We start from the raw sequence: 12706 nt of genomic DNA, 5'->3' as shown, positions 1-12706 counted from the left end.
TGACCTTTCTGACTCATAGTAGCACGTGATGAACGAATGAATACGTTTATTGGCCAAGTATTCACATACAAGGAATTTGCCCGCAAGTGACCGCATGACATCCAGTGACAGTTAGGAATGAAACATAAAACATTAATAATAAATAATTAAACATTATTGAGCCGGCCCGGCGCGGGGTTGAGACGGTGCTCCGGTAGTTGAGGCGGCGGCAACCTGAATCCAGGGCTCGGCCGCGGGCCAGTGGACGACATCGTCGGGAGCTCGCAGGTCACAGGCTGGTGCCTGTTTTCCGGAGCTCCTGCGGAAACAGCTGCGTCCGCTGGACTGGAGGGCGGCAGCTTCGACCACGCTGGGCCACGGAGCTTGAACCGGCCCGTTCGTGGAGCTCGGTGAGCCGCGGGACTGACTTACCATCGCCCGGGAGGGTAACAACATATTGCCTCAGCGCAGAGGAAGAATGAGGAGGGAAGAGACAGTACCCCTAAGATTTTTGCCGCCATCACAGTGAGGAGGTGCCTGGTGAACTCACTTGTGGTTAACTCAATGTGTTTATTGTGTGTTTTGTTGTTTATTATTATATGTTATATATATTATGGCTGCAGGCAACGACATTTCTATCAGACTGAAAGGTCTGAATGACAAATAAAGGATCTAAGTCTAAGTCTAAGTAAGCATGTGAATTAAATGACAGACCAGAGCAAACATTTTAGAATGTCGTTAGTTACCATGACAATGGGCTCCGTGCCGGTGGCCGGGCCCAGTCCAGCAGGGCTGCACAACGCATGCCAAGAGCTCCCTTCCCCTCGGTCGTCCTGCACGGTCTCAACCCAAAACGTCAACTGTCTCTTATCCGCCTTATATGCTTTCAAATCCGTGGAGTTTCTCCAGCAGCTTGTTTTTTGTTCCAGAATACAGCCAATTCAGAATCAAATAACACCTCAATATGGAAGGTACACAAAAAACCGCTCCCTCCATAACTCCCTTGTCAATTCTTCCCTTCCCTCCCGTACCACCCCCTCCCCGGGCACTCTCCCTTGCAACCGCAGGAGATGCAACACTTGTCCCTTTACCTTCCCCCTCGACTCCATTCAAAGACCCAAGCAGTCGTTCCAGGTGCGACAGAGGTTCACCTGCATCTCCTCCAACCTCATTTATTGCATCCGCTGCTCTAGATGTCAGCAGATCTATATCGGTGAGACAAAACGGAGGTTGGGCGATCGTTTCGCCGAACACCTCCGCTTGGTCCGCAATAACCAACCTGACCTCCCGGTGGCTCAGCACATACCCCAGGATGCAGACTCCCCCTCCCGAATCCGACCTCTCTGTCCTGGGTCTCCTTCATGGCCAGAGCGAGCAACACCGGAAATTGGAGGAACAGCACCTCATATTCCGCTTGGGGAGTCTGCATCCTGAGGGCATGAACATTGAATTCTCCCAATTTTGTTAGTCCTTGCTGTCTCCTCCCCTTCCTCAGCCCTCCTGCTGTCTCCTCCCATCCCCCAGCCTTCGGGCTCCTCCTTTTTTCCTTTCTTCTCCCCGCCCCCCCACACCCGATCAGTCTGAAGAAGGGTTTCAGCCCGAAACGTCGCCGATTTCCTTCGCTCCATAGATGCTGCTGCACTCGCTGAGTTTCTCCAGCTTTTTTATGTACCTTCCCTCCATATCCATATGCCTATCCAAGTCCTTTCATTACCACTAACATATCTGCTCAACTGTCACCCCCAGCAGCACATTCAAGGCACTCAACACCCTCTGTGTAAAAAAAAAACTCTCCGCAAACAACATTTACAACATTTCAAATATGGCTCTGCCAGCAGACAGTAATTGACTCACCTGTCAAGTGCTTGTCTTGCTAACTGTTTTAAATTAGCCTGCAGTGCTTGATCAGAAGTTTCATTTGCCTAGGGTGAAAAATTAGTGCTTAATCATGTTTCTGCACATTTATTCAATCAAATAATCTGGTCAATCACAAACAAGTTTATAGGCTGGACTTCATTCCACAGTAATTTATTTGATGATCCGATGGTTTACTCACTGTTTGTAAACATAATTCAACAGCTTCAGTGTACAGTTCTACAGCCTCGTCAGCATTGTCCTTCTCGTCTTCTTCAAACGCTTGCGTGACCAGGAAGTTAGCACGTTCCAGATCCATCTGCTGCTTTGTCTTCAGTGGGACTCCTTTGCTGTTCTGTGTTTGAACTGAACATACATGTAAATTCATCACCTGTTATAACTGAGTTATTTTCAACTTTTAAAATTTGTACATTAAAAAATAAGAAATAAATGTAGATGATTAGAAATGTGCACCTGACTTAAAAAAAATAAAGTGCTTGAGTAACGCTGCGTGTCAGGCAGTATCTCTGGAGAACATGTATAACCATATAACAATTACAGCACGGAAACAGGCCATCTCGGCCCTACAAGTCCGTGCCGAACAACTTTTTTTCCCTTAGTCCCACCTGCCTGCACTCATACCATAACCCTCCATTCCCTTCTCATCCATATGCCTATCCAATTTATTTTTAAATGATACCAATGAACCTGCCTCCACCACTTCCACTGGAAGCTCATTCCACATTGCTACCACTCTCCGAGTAAAGAAGTTCCCGCTCATGTTACCCCTAAACTTATGTCCCTTAATTCTGAAGTCATGTCCTCTTGTCCTATGGGTGACATTTTAGGTCTGGACCCTTCCTCAGATGGATTGTAGGTTGGGGGGGGGGGGGGGGGGGGGGGGGGGGGCTGGGGGGGTTGCCAGGCAGGCAGAAGCTGAAGGGGTAGGGGGCAGGACAAAGTCTGGCATGTAATAGAATGATACGTTAATGGAGGGTTTTTGACAGGCAGATGGTTGGGGTTGGACAAAGTCGAAAAATTAAAAGTCAGAAGGTATGAGGCAAAAGGATCGAAGAGCTGCTGATTGTGAAGCTAGAGGAAGGAATGTAAGTGAAAAGGGAGGGGAAGAAAGCGGTATATGGGGAAGAAGGGAGGAGAGGGGTTTGTAGTTGACTAATATTGGAGAATTCAATGTTCATGCCGTTGGTTTGTGCAAGTGTTTGGTACAAGTGCAAGTGTTCAGTGAAACAATCACCAAGTCTATGCTTGATCTTGCCAATGTACAGGAGGCCACGTCAGGAACAGCAGATGCACTCGGTGAGGTTACGTGAACCACTGTCTCACCTCTAAAGAGGGAGCGGTCTTTGCAGAAGGCAGAAAATAGTGAGGGCGAGAAGAAGCATTTTTGCAAGAGGCAGGGCGAGGGTAACTGTAGTCCAGATAACTGTGGGAGTCGATGGGTTGATGACATGAACTTTATCACTAACTTCAACCCTGCACTCGAATTCACTTGGACTAACTCTGACCCCTCTCCCCTATCTTGATCTCTCTGGCTCCATCACAGTTGATAGACCATTGATTGATGTCCACTGCAATCCTACCAACTCCATTGGCTGACTTTCCAGCTTTCTCCCCCCCACCCTATATTTTGAAGAAGTGTGCCGACCCAAAACGTTGCCTATGCATCCTTTCCAGACACTGTTACTCCAGTACTTAGTTTTTTTTTTGTAAGGCAGAATCTGCAGTTCCTGGTTTCTACATTTCTTCAGAAGATTATAGCTACAATTACAATTACAGCTACAATTACAGCTATTCCCAACATAAATCACACAAACCTGCAGAGTAAAGAGCCTGTACTCGGTCCAGATATTCACTTATTTTCTCCTGTATAGCATCCAATTTTGATCCAGCTACAGTAGCACATATCAATGCTTGAGCAGCTTCCTAAAAAACAAATAACCAGTTTTAGTGGTGGACAGATTTTCAAAGGGAAGGAAATGGCTTGTACGTTTGTAGTGCCTTGCACAACCTCAGGATGTCTCGAATGCTTTGAAATGAAGAATGGTTGAAATGCACAGAAATGTAGTCGACAAATTCTGCAGAGCAAGACTCCATCATCTGCAATGAGGTAGGAATCAAATAGTCTGTTTTCAGTGATGCTGGATGAGGGCAAGACCCAAGGTGAAGGGTTCGAATCTTCTTTACATGATGCCATCTGATCATCCAAGTACTGCACAAAAATTGGCCACAAACAGTTCTCTAAAATAGATTCCACTCCTTCTCTAGAAATGAGTTCTTGGTAACTTATCTAATACCAATATTACTGATCACATATTTTCTCCAACACCAAGCCCATCTTCAAAGCATCCCCCCGATTCCATCAGAGAACATTTGGCCTGACTAATCTTGCCCAGCACTCTGTAAAACAATGTCGTTTGCCCCACTCCCCAGTTTTTCCTTCCAATACTCAGGCTTTGCTTTCCTGTATTAATCCAATTTCCTTTTAAAAATCACAATAAAGCACCATGGCGCTGAGTGTGACCGCACCCCCCTTTTTTTAAAATCGGAGCACAATCAGCGTTTCCACTTTGTGGGAAATTGCCCAAAAATTCTGGCTCCGGCCGCTGGGGGAGCAACAAATGTGCCCATCCGCGCCTGCGCAGTTGGGGAAGCGACGCAAAATGGCGCCTCTATCCGTGCGCGCACGCAGTGGTCCCGGGCAGGATCAGATTCCAATTTGTGCTTCACCCATTGAGCTTGATGCCTCGCGTCTATTCCAGGTAAGTAGCGGAAGGGGGGTGGGTGTCTGCCCGCCCGGTCCAGCGTTTCCATCCGCGGCGTCTCATACTCGCCATCGGCCAGCCTGGCGACCAGGAGACCGTCCTCTCGTCGCCGGGCGGGAGTGGCTGTAACCCCAACACCAGACGCCGCTACGGCGGGGCCATCTTCCGCCCACGCCACCCCAGCTTGCCTACACCACCCCCGCTGAACCCCGCCACCCCGCTGATCCATGCCACCCCCGCTGAACCACGCCACTCCCGCTGAAACACGCCACCCCGCCGACCCCCGCTGAAACACGCCACCCCGCCGCCCCCCGCTGATCCACGCCAACCCCGCTAATCCACGCCACCCCCACCAGCTTCATCTTCGCCCCCCCCGCCAGAAAGATGGGGGGGGATGTGAGAGGGGGGAGAGGGAGAGAGATCGAGGGGAAGGGAAGGGGGAGAGAGAGATGAGGGAAGGGAGAGGGAAAAGGGGGAATATCTTTAATGAGATTGTAAAATTGAGGTAGGTTTTAGAGCTATTATATTTTTTCCTCATGAATAATATCAAATAATATCAAACAATTGGAACTACTTTCTTTGCCTTGATAACAATACTGAAAAATATGATTTCCAAAGTTTGTCTCTTTTTGCAGCATATTTTTAATATAATTTGAATATTACAAAAATCTGCATGTTTTCATGGTCATCATGGATCTGTCTGCAGTAATGCAGCAGTCTGTTGATGTCTGAAGAAGGGTTTCGGCCCGAAACGTTGCCTATTTCCTTCGCTCCATAGATGCTGCTGCACCCGCTGAGTTTCTCCAGCTTTTTTGTGTAACCTTCGATTCTCCAGCATCTGCAGTTCCTTCTTAAACACAGTCTGTTGATGAGCTAGGCAGAAGGTGGAGTTGGAAGATCTCCTTGTTGCAGTAAAAAACAAACGTTTTATGAATCTATATCATGGGTTCTTCAAAGGTATTTTATTGATCACATTCACATACACCGAGGAGTAATGAAGTGAAATGCTTTTTGCCATTTTGCAGCACACAAAAAAATACAGACATAGCACCAATAAGAGTCTTAAACACAAAGAACATCCCCCCACAATGGCTCCCACCATGAGGGAAGGCACAAAGTCCAGTCCCCAACCCCAGTTCACCCATAGTCGGGCCTATTGAGGCCTCCACAGTTGCCTCTACGGAGGCCCGATGTTCCTGGCCGTTCTTGCCGGGTGGTGTTGCTCCGGCTTCGGGAGAGTCCTCCCTGCGGCATGGGAACCCTGGAACGGCCGCCTCCGTACTGGAGGCCGCGGCTTCCGAAGCCGACAAGGCCGCGCCCGTTGGAGCTCCACAACTGGCGATCCCGTCGCGAGATCCCAGGCTCCCGGTGTAAAGTTCGGCGCCGCCGCCTGCAGCTGGCCGCTCCACAGTCCCGCAGCTCTGCGATGTTTTACCCGGCGGTATCAGCTCACCGGAGCTCCAGCGCCGCGACCCAGGCAAGTCATCGCCCACTCCGTGATAGCGCTCCAGCGCTGTGCCGCCGCCAAAGCCGAGGTTCTGGGCGGTCCGCGACAGGAAACGCCGCTCCAGGCCCGCTGGTAGGCTGGGAGGATGGGACGAAGCTGCAGCCCGGAGAAAAGCTGCCTCTCCGACCAAGTAGGGTCCCCTTCCCCCCCCCCCCCCCCCCCCCCCCACAAAAAAAGTCTAGAACTCCAAACAAAACACTTTCACTAACTAAAATAAAAATAAAACGGTGAAAAGACAGACAACTGCTGGCAGGGCAGCCGTGCACAGGACAGCGCCCCCAATTCTTACAAGAATTGTGAAAACTTCACATATATGCAGCCTATCAGTAAAATATTTTTTGAATACATGTAATGTCTTAATTCCTGTTAATGATAATATTGGCCAAATAAAATGTCACAAAATGGAGAATCTCTGTATTTGCAAAGCCTGTTTGTCCACTTTCTGTGAAAGGTTACAAGCTGTGAGTCACGCTCCAAGGAGTCTGGACCCTAGATGGAAGTTGAGGATAAGGCGAGGTCCAAATGTTGTTCCTTGTGTTTATATGTATGAGGGTTTTGTAGAAAAGCTAAGGTGTTGCATTTGCATGATTAGCATTGGTCAGATAGGGGGGTGTTGTAAAGTACTGTTAATTATGTTGCAGAGTTTGTGCTGTTATCTTGTGAAGTGTGAAGCCTTGTTCAAATTGTTTATACTACCTGGAGAAATGTTTCTATTCTTTTGTAAACTGTCTTCCTGCTAGAACTTTCTGTAGAAACAATGTAATGGTGAATTTTGTGATTGGGTTCGGGAACTGTCAATAGCTATAATTTAATCAAGATTCAAGAGAGTTTATTGTCATGTGTCCCAGATAGGACAATGAAATTCTTGCTCGAACTTCTCTCGAGCATGAAGGAGAGTTACATAGACCTCCAAGGACCATGTGTCGACCATGCTGCGAGTTTGAGTCGAGTGCAAACTCTTCTAAACTCGCAAATTAGGTCCCCACAGTGCGACAGGCCCTTTAGTTGATCCAGTGCTGGACTCGGTGTTTTACTGACCCACATGCCCACCAATCGAGGCCCACCTGGCCCCGCCCCAGTACGTTCGTGCCACGCCTCCCGCAGCCAGACTCCCACGCCCGCCCGCTCCAACTGCCCTGCAGATCGGGAGGTCACAGCAGGTTACAGCTGGACACCGGAGGCCACCTGCTTCTGAATCCTTTCCGTATCCCCCGCCCGATGGTGGAACATGGCTGCCCCTCCCTCCCTCCCGCTGCAAACCCAACGCGCTGCCAGTCGCAAGTCCTTTGTTAAAAAACTTGTGACCCCCCCTCTCTCCCCCCCCCACCTCTCTCTCTCTCTCCCCACCTCTCTCTCTCCCCCCCCAACCTCTCTCTCTCCCCCTCTCCCCCCCCTTCTCTCTCTGCCCCCCCCCCCCCCTCCCTAGACACGCCTGTGAGTTGGGGGCTATGCGTCAGTAGATAGGGCAGTTATGGGGTAATAGGAGCAAATTAATAACATTAATATATTGACAAGGGGGGTAGGTAGTGTGTGGGGGTGGTTAATGTGTGTGACGCCGCATGATGCCCCCCCCACAACCGCACGTTGGGGGAACAGACCCAACGGGTCTGCACTGGGTCTAGTTCTTCTTAATTCTACCACATCCAATGAAGAAGCTGCTAAAGCTATTGCCAACCTCTCAGATGCTCAGAAGCTGTACCTCATACAGAATCACTTTAAACTGGGTCCAACATACAAATATTGTGCCTTCTATAAGAATGGATGCTGGCGAAGATTTAACCCTGACTGGTTTCGAGCATACCCCTGGCTTGTATATAGTGATCATGTGGATGGCGTCTTTTGCCTATCTTGTGCCTTGTTTGTGAACAGGAAATCACTTGTCGTCAAGTCAAGGTAAGTCAAGTCTATTTGTCACATACACATACAAGATGTGCAGTAAAATGAAAGTGGCAATGCCTGCGGATTGTGCAAAACAACGGAACAGGTGCTCCTGAATGTATATTGCCATTTACCACTACTTCTACTAATGCAAGGGCATTTGTTGGCCTTGCCCTGTAAACCAACCCTGGTTCCGCAAATCCTGTTATGCCACCCCCCGTTTTGAAAAGCTACGTATGGGCCTGAACACACATTCCAGATGTTAATTATTCAGTGTACAAATAAAATTCTATCACAAACATGGACATAATGCTGAAATAACTCAGTGGGTCAGGCAGCTTCTCTGGAGAAAATGTATAGGTGACATTTAAGGCCCATCATCTGACTGGTATAAAACAGCATTTGCAGTTCCTTTTTTAATCACATCTTATTTTTATTACAATTCCATCATCTTTCGCTATTTCCCCCAATCACCTTAAATCTTTGTCCTTTTAATCTTGACAACTACACCAGCACATCACGTATTTATGCACTGTAAATGGCTCAATTGTAATCATGTATTACATGATTCGTGACAATAAACAAAACCAAGTAGAATATTTGTCTAAAACGTATTAATCTGAATATCATCTATGGACTTTATCTTCCACTGTTATTCCCATCATCCTGTATCTGTACAATATGGACAGCTGATTGTAACCATATATAGTGTTTTTGCTGACTGGATAGCGTGCAACAAAAAAGCTTTTCTCTGTATATCGGAAAATATGCAATAATAGTCAAGTCAAGTCAAGTCAAGTGAGTTTATTGTCATGTGTCCCTGTATAGGACAATTAAATTCTTGCTTTGCTTCAGCACACTGAACATAGTAGACATTTACTACAAAACAGATAAGTGTGTCAATATACCATAATATAAATATATACACACATGAATAAATAAACTGATAAAGTGCAAATAACAGATAATGGGTTATTAATAATCAGAGTTTTGTCCGAGCCAGGTTTAATAGCCTGATGGCTGTGGGGAAGTAGCTATTCCTGAACCTGGTTGTTGCAGTCTTCAAGCTCCTGTACCTTCTACCTGAAGGTAGCAGGGAGATGAGTGTGTGGCCAGGATGGTGTGGGTCTTTGATGATATTGCCAGCCTTTTTGAGGCAGCGACTGCGATAAATCCCCTCAATGGAAGGAAGGTCAGAGCCGATGATGGACTGGGCAGTGTTTACTACTTTTTGTAGTCTTTTCCTCTCCAGGGCGCTCAACTTGCCGAAGGAAGCCACGATGCAACCGGTCAGCATGCTCTGTACTGTGCACCTGTAAAAGTTAGAGCGAGTCCTCCTTGACAAACCGACTCTCCATAATCTTCTCAGGAAGTAGAGGTGCTGATGAGCTTTCTTGATAATTGCATTAGTGTTCTCGGACCTGGAAAGATCTTCAGAGATGTGCACACCCAGGAATTTGAAGCTCTTGACCCTTTCAACCATCGACCCGTTGATATAAATGGGGCTGTGGGTCCCCCTCCTACTCCTTCCCAAGTCCACAATCAGTTCCTTGGTTTTGGTGGTGTTGAGGGCCAGGTTATTGCGCTGGCACCATATGGACAGTTCTCTCTTCTATACTCTGACTCATCCCCATCAATGATACGTCCCACAACAGTGATGTTGTCAGCGAACTTGATGATGGAGTTCGCACTGATAATAATATCAGTTAATAATAATAAAAACTAAATCTGTGTGCAGAGGTCATCAACAGTCATACTCTAAAGTCATAGTTTTAGTCAACTATATGTGAAGCCATGGAATGGGCAGGGTCCTCAATAACTATTTCTCATCTGTCTTTACTGTGGAGAAACATGAAGATAACGGAACTTGGGAGAGTTTGGAGGATGGCATGTATTACAATTAACGGGTGCTGGTCCTAAGACATTAGAAGGCAGATACATATCCAGCTTGAACAGATGTATACAAGGTTTCTGTGGAAAGTTAGAAAAGTAATTGCTGAGATGTACAAATTATCATTAGACTTGGTGAGGTGCCGAAAGACAGAGGGTTACTAATGTGTGCCTCTATTTAAGAAGGGCTTAAAGAAAACCTGGGAACTATAGACCATTGAGCCCAACATCAGTGGTAGGCAAGTTACCGGAGTGGATACAGAGCATGCAAACGGACATTGATTTGGAAAGACTGGATGGTTTAGTGAGTAGGTGATCACATCTCATGACTTTGATACGAGTCTTTGGAAGAAGTAACCAAAACTGTTGACGAGGGCAGGGCCTTCGTTTTTATGAACTTCAGCAAGGCCTTTGATAAGGATCTGCATGGCAGGCTGCGCTGGATGGTTAGATCACATGTGATCCACGGAGAGCTAGCTAACACATACAGAATTGGCTTCATGACATGAAGCAGAGGGTGGTGGTGGATGGTTGTTTCTCGGACTAGTGGAGTGCCTCAGGGATCGGTGCTGCACCCATTGTTGTTTGGCATTTGGATGGAAATGTTCAAGGCATGAATAGCAAGATGGCAGACAACACAAAAATAAGTGGCATTGCAGACACTGAATATGATTATCAAGAATTACAATGTGATCTTGATCATCTGCGCAAGTGAGCTCAGAAATAGTTTAAGAGATAGAACCATTGTTTCTGAATTAACAATGTCACTCTCGATCCTAATGAAGAACGCAACCATATTATGGTCACTCTTGCCCCAAGGGGCCACGCACAACAAGACTCCTAGCTAACCCTTCCTCAGATAATGACAATAAATTGAATACAATACAATGCAAAAAAAATGAAAGGTATCAGGATGCAGAAACTGAAAATGCGAAATGAAACCAGTGGAGGCTGGGAACGCCCAGGAGATGAAGACGACATTTGTGCAGAGGGAAATAAATGGTTGAGGAACCTTTGATCAGGGGGTTACACAGAAAAGCTGGAGAAACTCAGCGGGTGCAGCAGCATCTATGGAGCGAAGGAAATAGGCAACGTTTCGGGCCGAAACCCTTCTTCAGACTGATCAGGGGGTGTTGCACTGACATGATGCATCATCAGCTGTAGCGGTGTTGCTGCAGCGACGGACGGACGGACGGCTGGCGGACTGTGGGCTGTGGGCTGGAGCAGGCGGCAGCAAAGCGGCAAGAGGCAAGAGGCTGCTCGGAGACAGACAGACATCCCCGGGGTGGGGACATGACAGTGCGGCGCTGGTGTCGGGGCCCAATGCCCCGCCCGGCCCGGCCCGGCCCGGCCGCCAACTCCACCCACAGACAGGGTGACCCCAGCTCACCTTGTAGTAGAAGACGGCCTCGGTGAAGCGGCCGTTCTGGTCGTTCCTCACCGCCATCTGGGCGAACTTGACGGCGTCCTGCTCCAAGGCGTTGGCGTCCATGGTGCAGACACGCCCGCCTCCTCCTCCACCGGCAACCCGCACCGTCACTTCCGCATCCGGCCTGCACCATCCACTTCCACTTCCGCTTCCGGTGGGACCAACCGCCACTTTGCACACACCCGCCATTAATGTGTTGCTCTGCCGTCTCCACATCATCGTTAAACTCTATATCTCTCTCTCTATATCTCTCTCTCTCTCTCTCTATATATATATCTCTCTCTCTCTCTATATATATCTCTCTCTCTCTCTATATATATATATATATCTCTCTATATCTCTCTCTCTCTATATCTCTCTCTCTATATATCTCTCTCTCTCTATATATATCTCTCTCTCTATATATATATCTCTCTCTATATATATCTCTCTCTATATATCTCTCTATCTCTATATATCTCTCTCTATATATATCTCTCGTTTCCCTCTCTCCTGACTTGCATAGAAACATAGAAACTAGGTGCAGGAGTGGGCCATTCGCCCCTTCGAGCCTTTTCAGTCTGAAGAAGGATCGTCGTCTAAACATCTCCCATTCCTTTTTTATTTGCCCCAGACACGCTGCCTGTCCCACTGAGTTACTCCAGCATGTTGTGCCTATCCCTTGGTTAGATGGTCTTGTTGTGGATGTCAGTAAATGAATGCGCATGAACTCTGATTGCATGGCACAGCCACCATTGCCAAATGTGTAAGAAAGAACTGCAGATGCTGGTTTAAATCGAAGGTAGACACAAAGTGCTGGAGTAACTCGGCGGGACGGGCAGCTCTGGAGAGAAGGAATGGGTGACATAGAAACGTAGAAAATAGGTGCAGGAGGAGGCCATTCGGCCCTTCGAGCCAGCACCACCATTCAATGTGATCATGGCTGATCGTCCCCAATCAATAACCCGTGCCTGCCTTCTCCCCATATCCCTTAACTCCTCTAGCCCCTAGAGCTCTATCTAACTCTCTTAAATCCATCCAGTGATTTGGCCTCCACTGCCCTCTGTGGCAGGGAATTCCATACATTCACAACTCTCTGGGTGAAAAAGTGTTTTCTCATCTTAGTCTTAAATGACCTCCCCTTTATTCCAAGAATGTGGCCCCTGGTTCTGGACTCGCCCAACATTGGGAACATTTTTCCTGCATCTAGCTTGTTCAGTCCTTTTATAATTTTATATTTTTTATATGTTTCTATAAGACGTTTCGGGTGGAGACCCTTCTTCAGGTGAGTGGGTGAGACAGGGATAGTCAGATGTCAGGTGAGTGGGTGAGACAGGGATAGAATGTAGTCAGAGACAGTAAGACTAATGGGAGAACTGGGATGGGAATGGAGAGAGAAAGCAAGGG

At 47.5% G+C, this 12706-nt stretch overlaps 1 protein-coding gene across 1 annotated transcript in view; it reads right to left on the bottom strand.

Moving 5' to 3' along the window:
* The window catches only part of capn7 (calpain 7), a 70839-nt gene extending 59402 nt beyond the window's left edge, over positions 1–11437 (bottom strand). The window contains exons 1-4 of the mRNA XM_055651040.1: positions 11282–11437; positions 3669–3777; positions 2036–2199; positions 1834–1901 (exon numbers count right to left, since the gene is read on the bottom strand). Coding sequence (XP_055507015.1) covers positions 1834–1901; positions 2036–2199; positions 3669–3777; positions 11282–11383 — 443 coding nt within the window. The 5' untranslated portion in view covers positions 11384–11437. The remainder of the gene's footprint in view (positions 1–1833; positions 1902–2035; positions 2200–3668; positions 3778–11281) is intronic.
* Between the last annotated feature and the right edge of the window lie 1269 nt (positions 11438–12706).

The sequence above is a fragment of the Leucoraja erinacea genome, chromosome 2, assembly GCF_028641065.1.
Source record: "Leucoraja erinacea ecotype New England chromosome 2, Leri_hhj_1, whole genome shotgun sequence".
Classification (NCBI taxonomy): domain Eukaryota; kingdom Metazoa; phylum Chordata; class Chondrichthyes; order Rajiformes; family Rajidae; genus Leucoraja; species Leucoraja erinaceus.
Note: the sequence above shows the minus strand (reverse complement) of the source record. Positions and strands in the feature narration are given on the sequence as shown.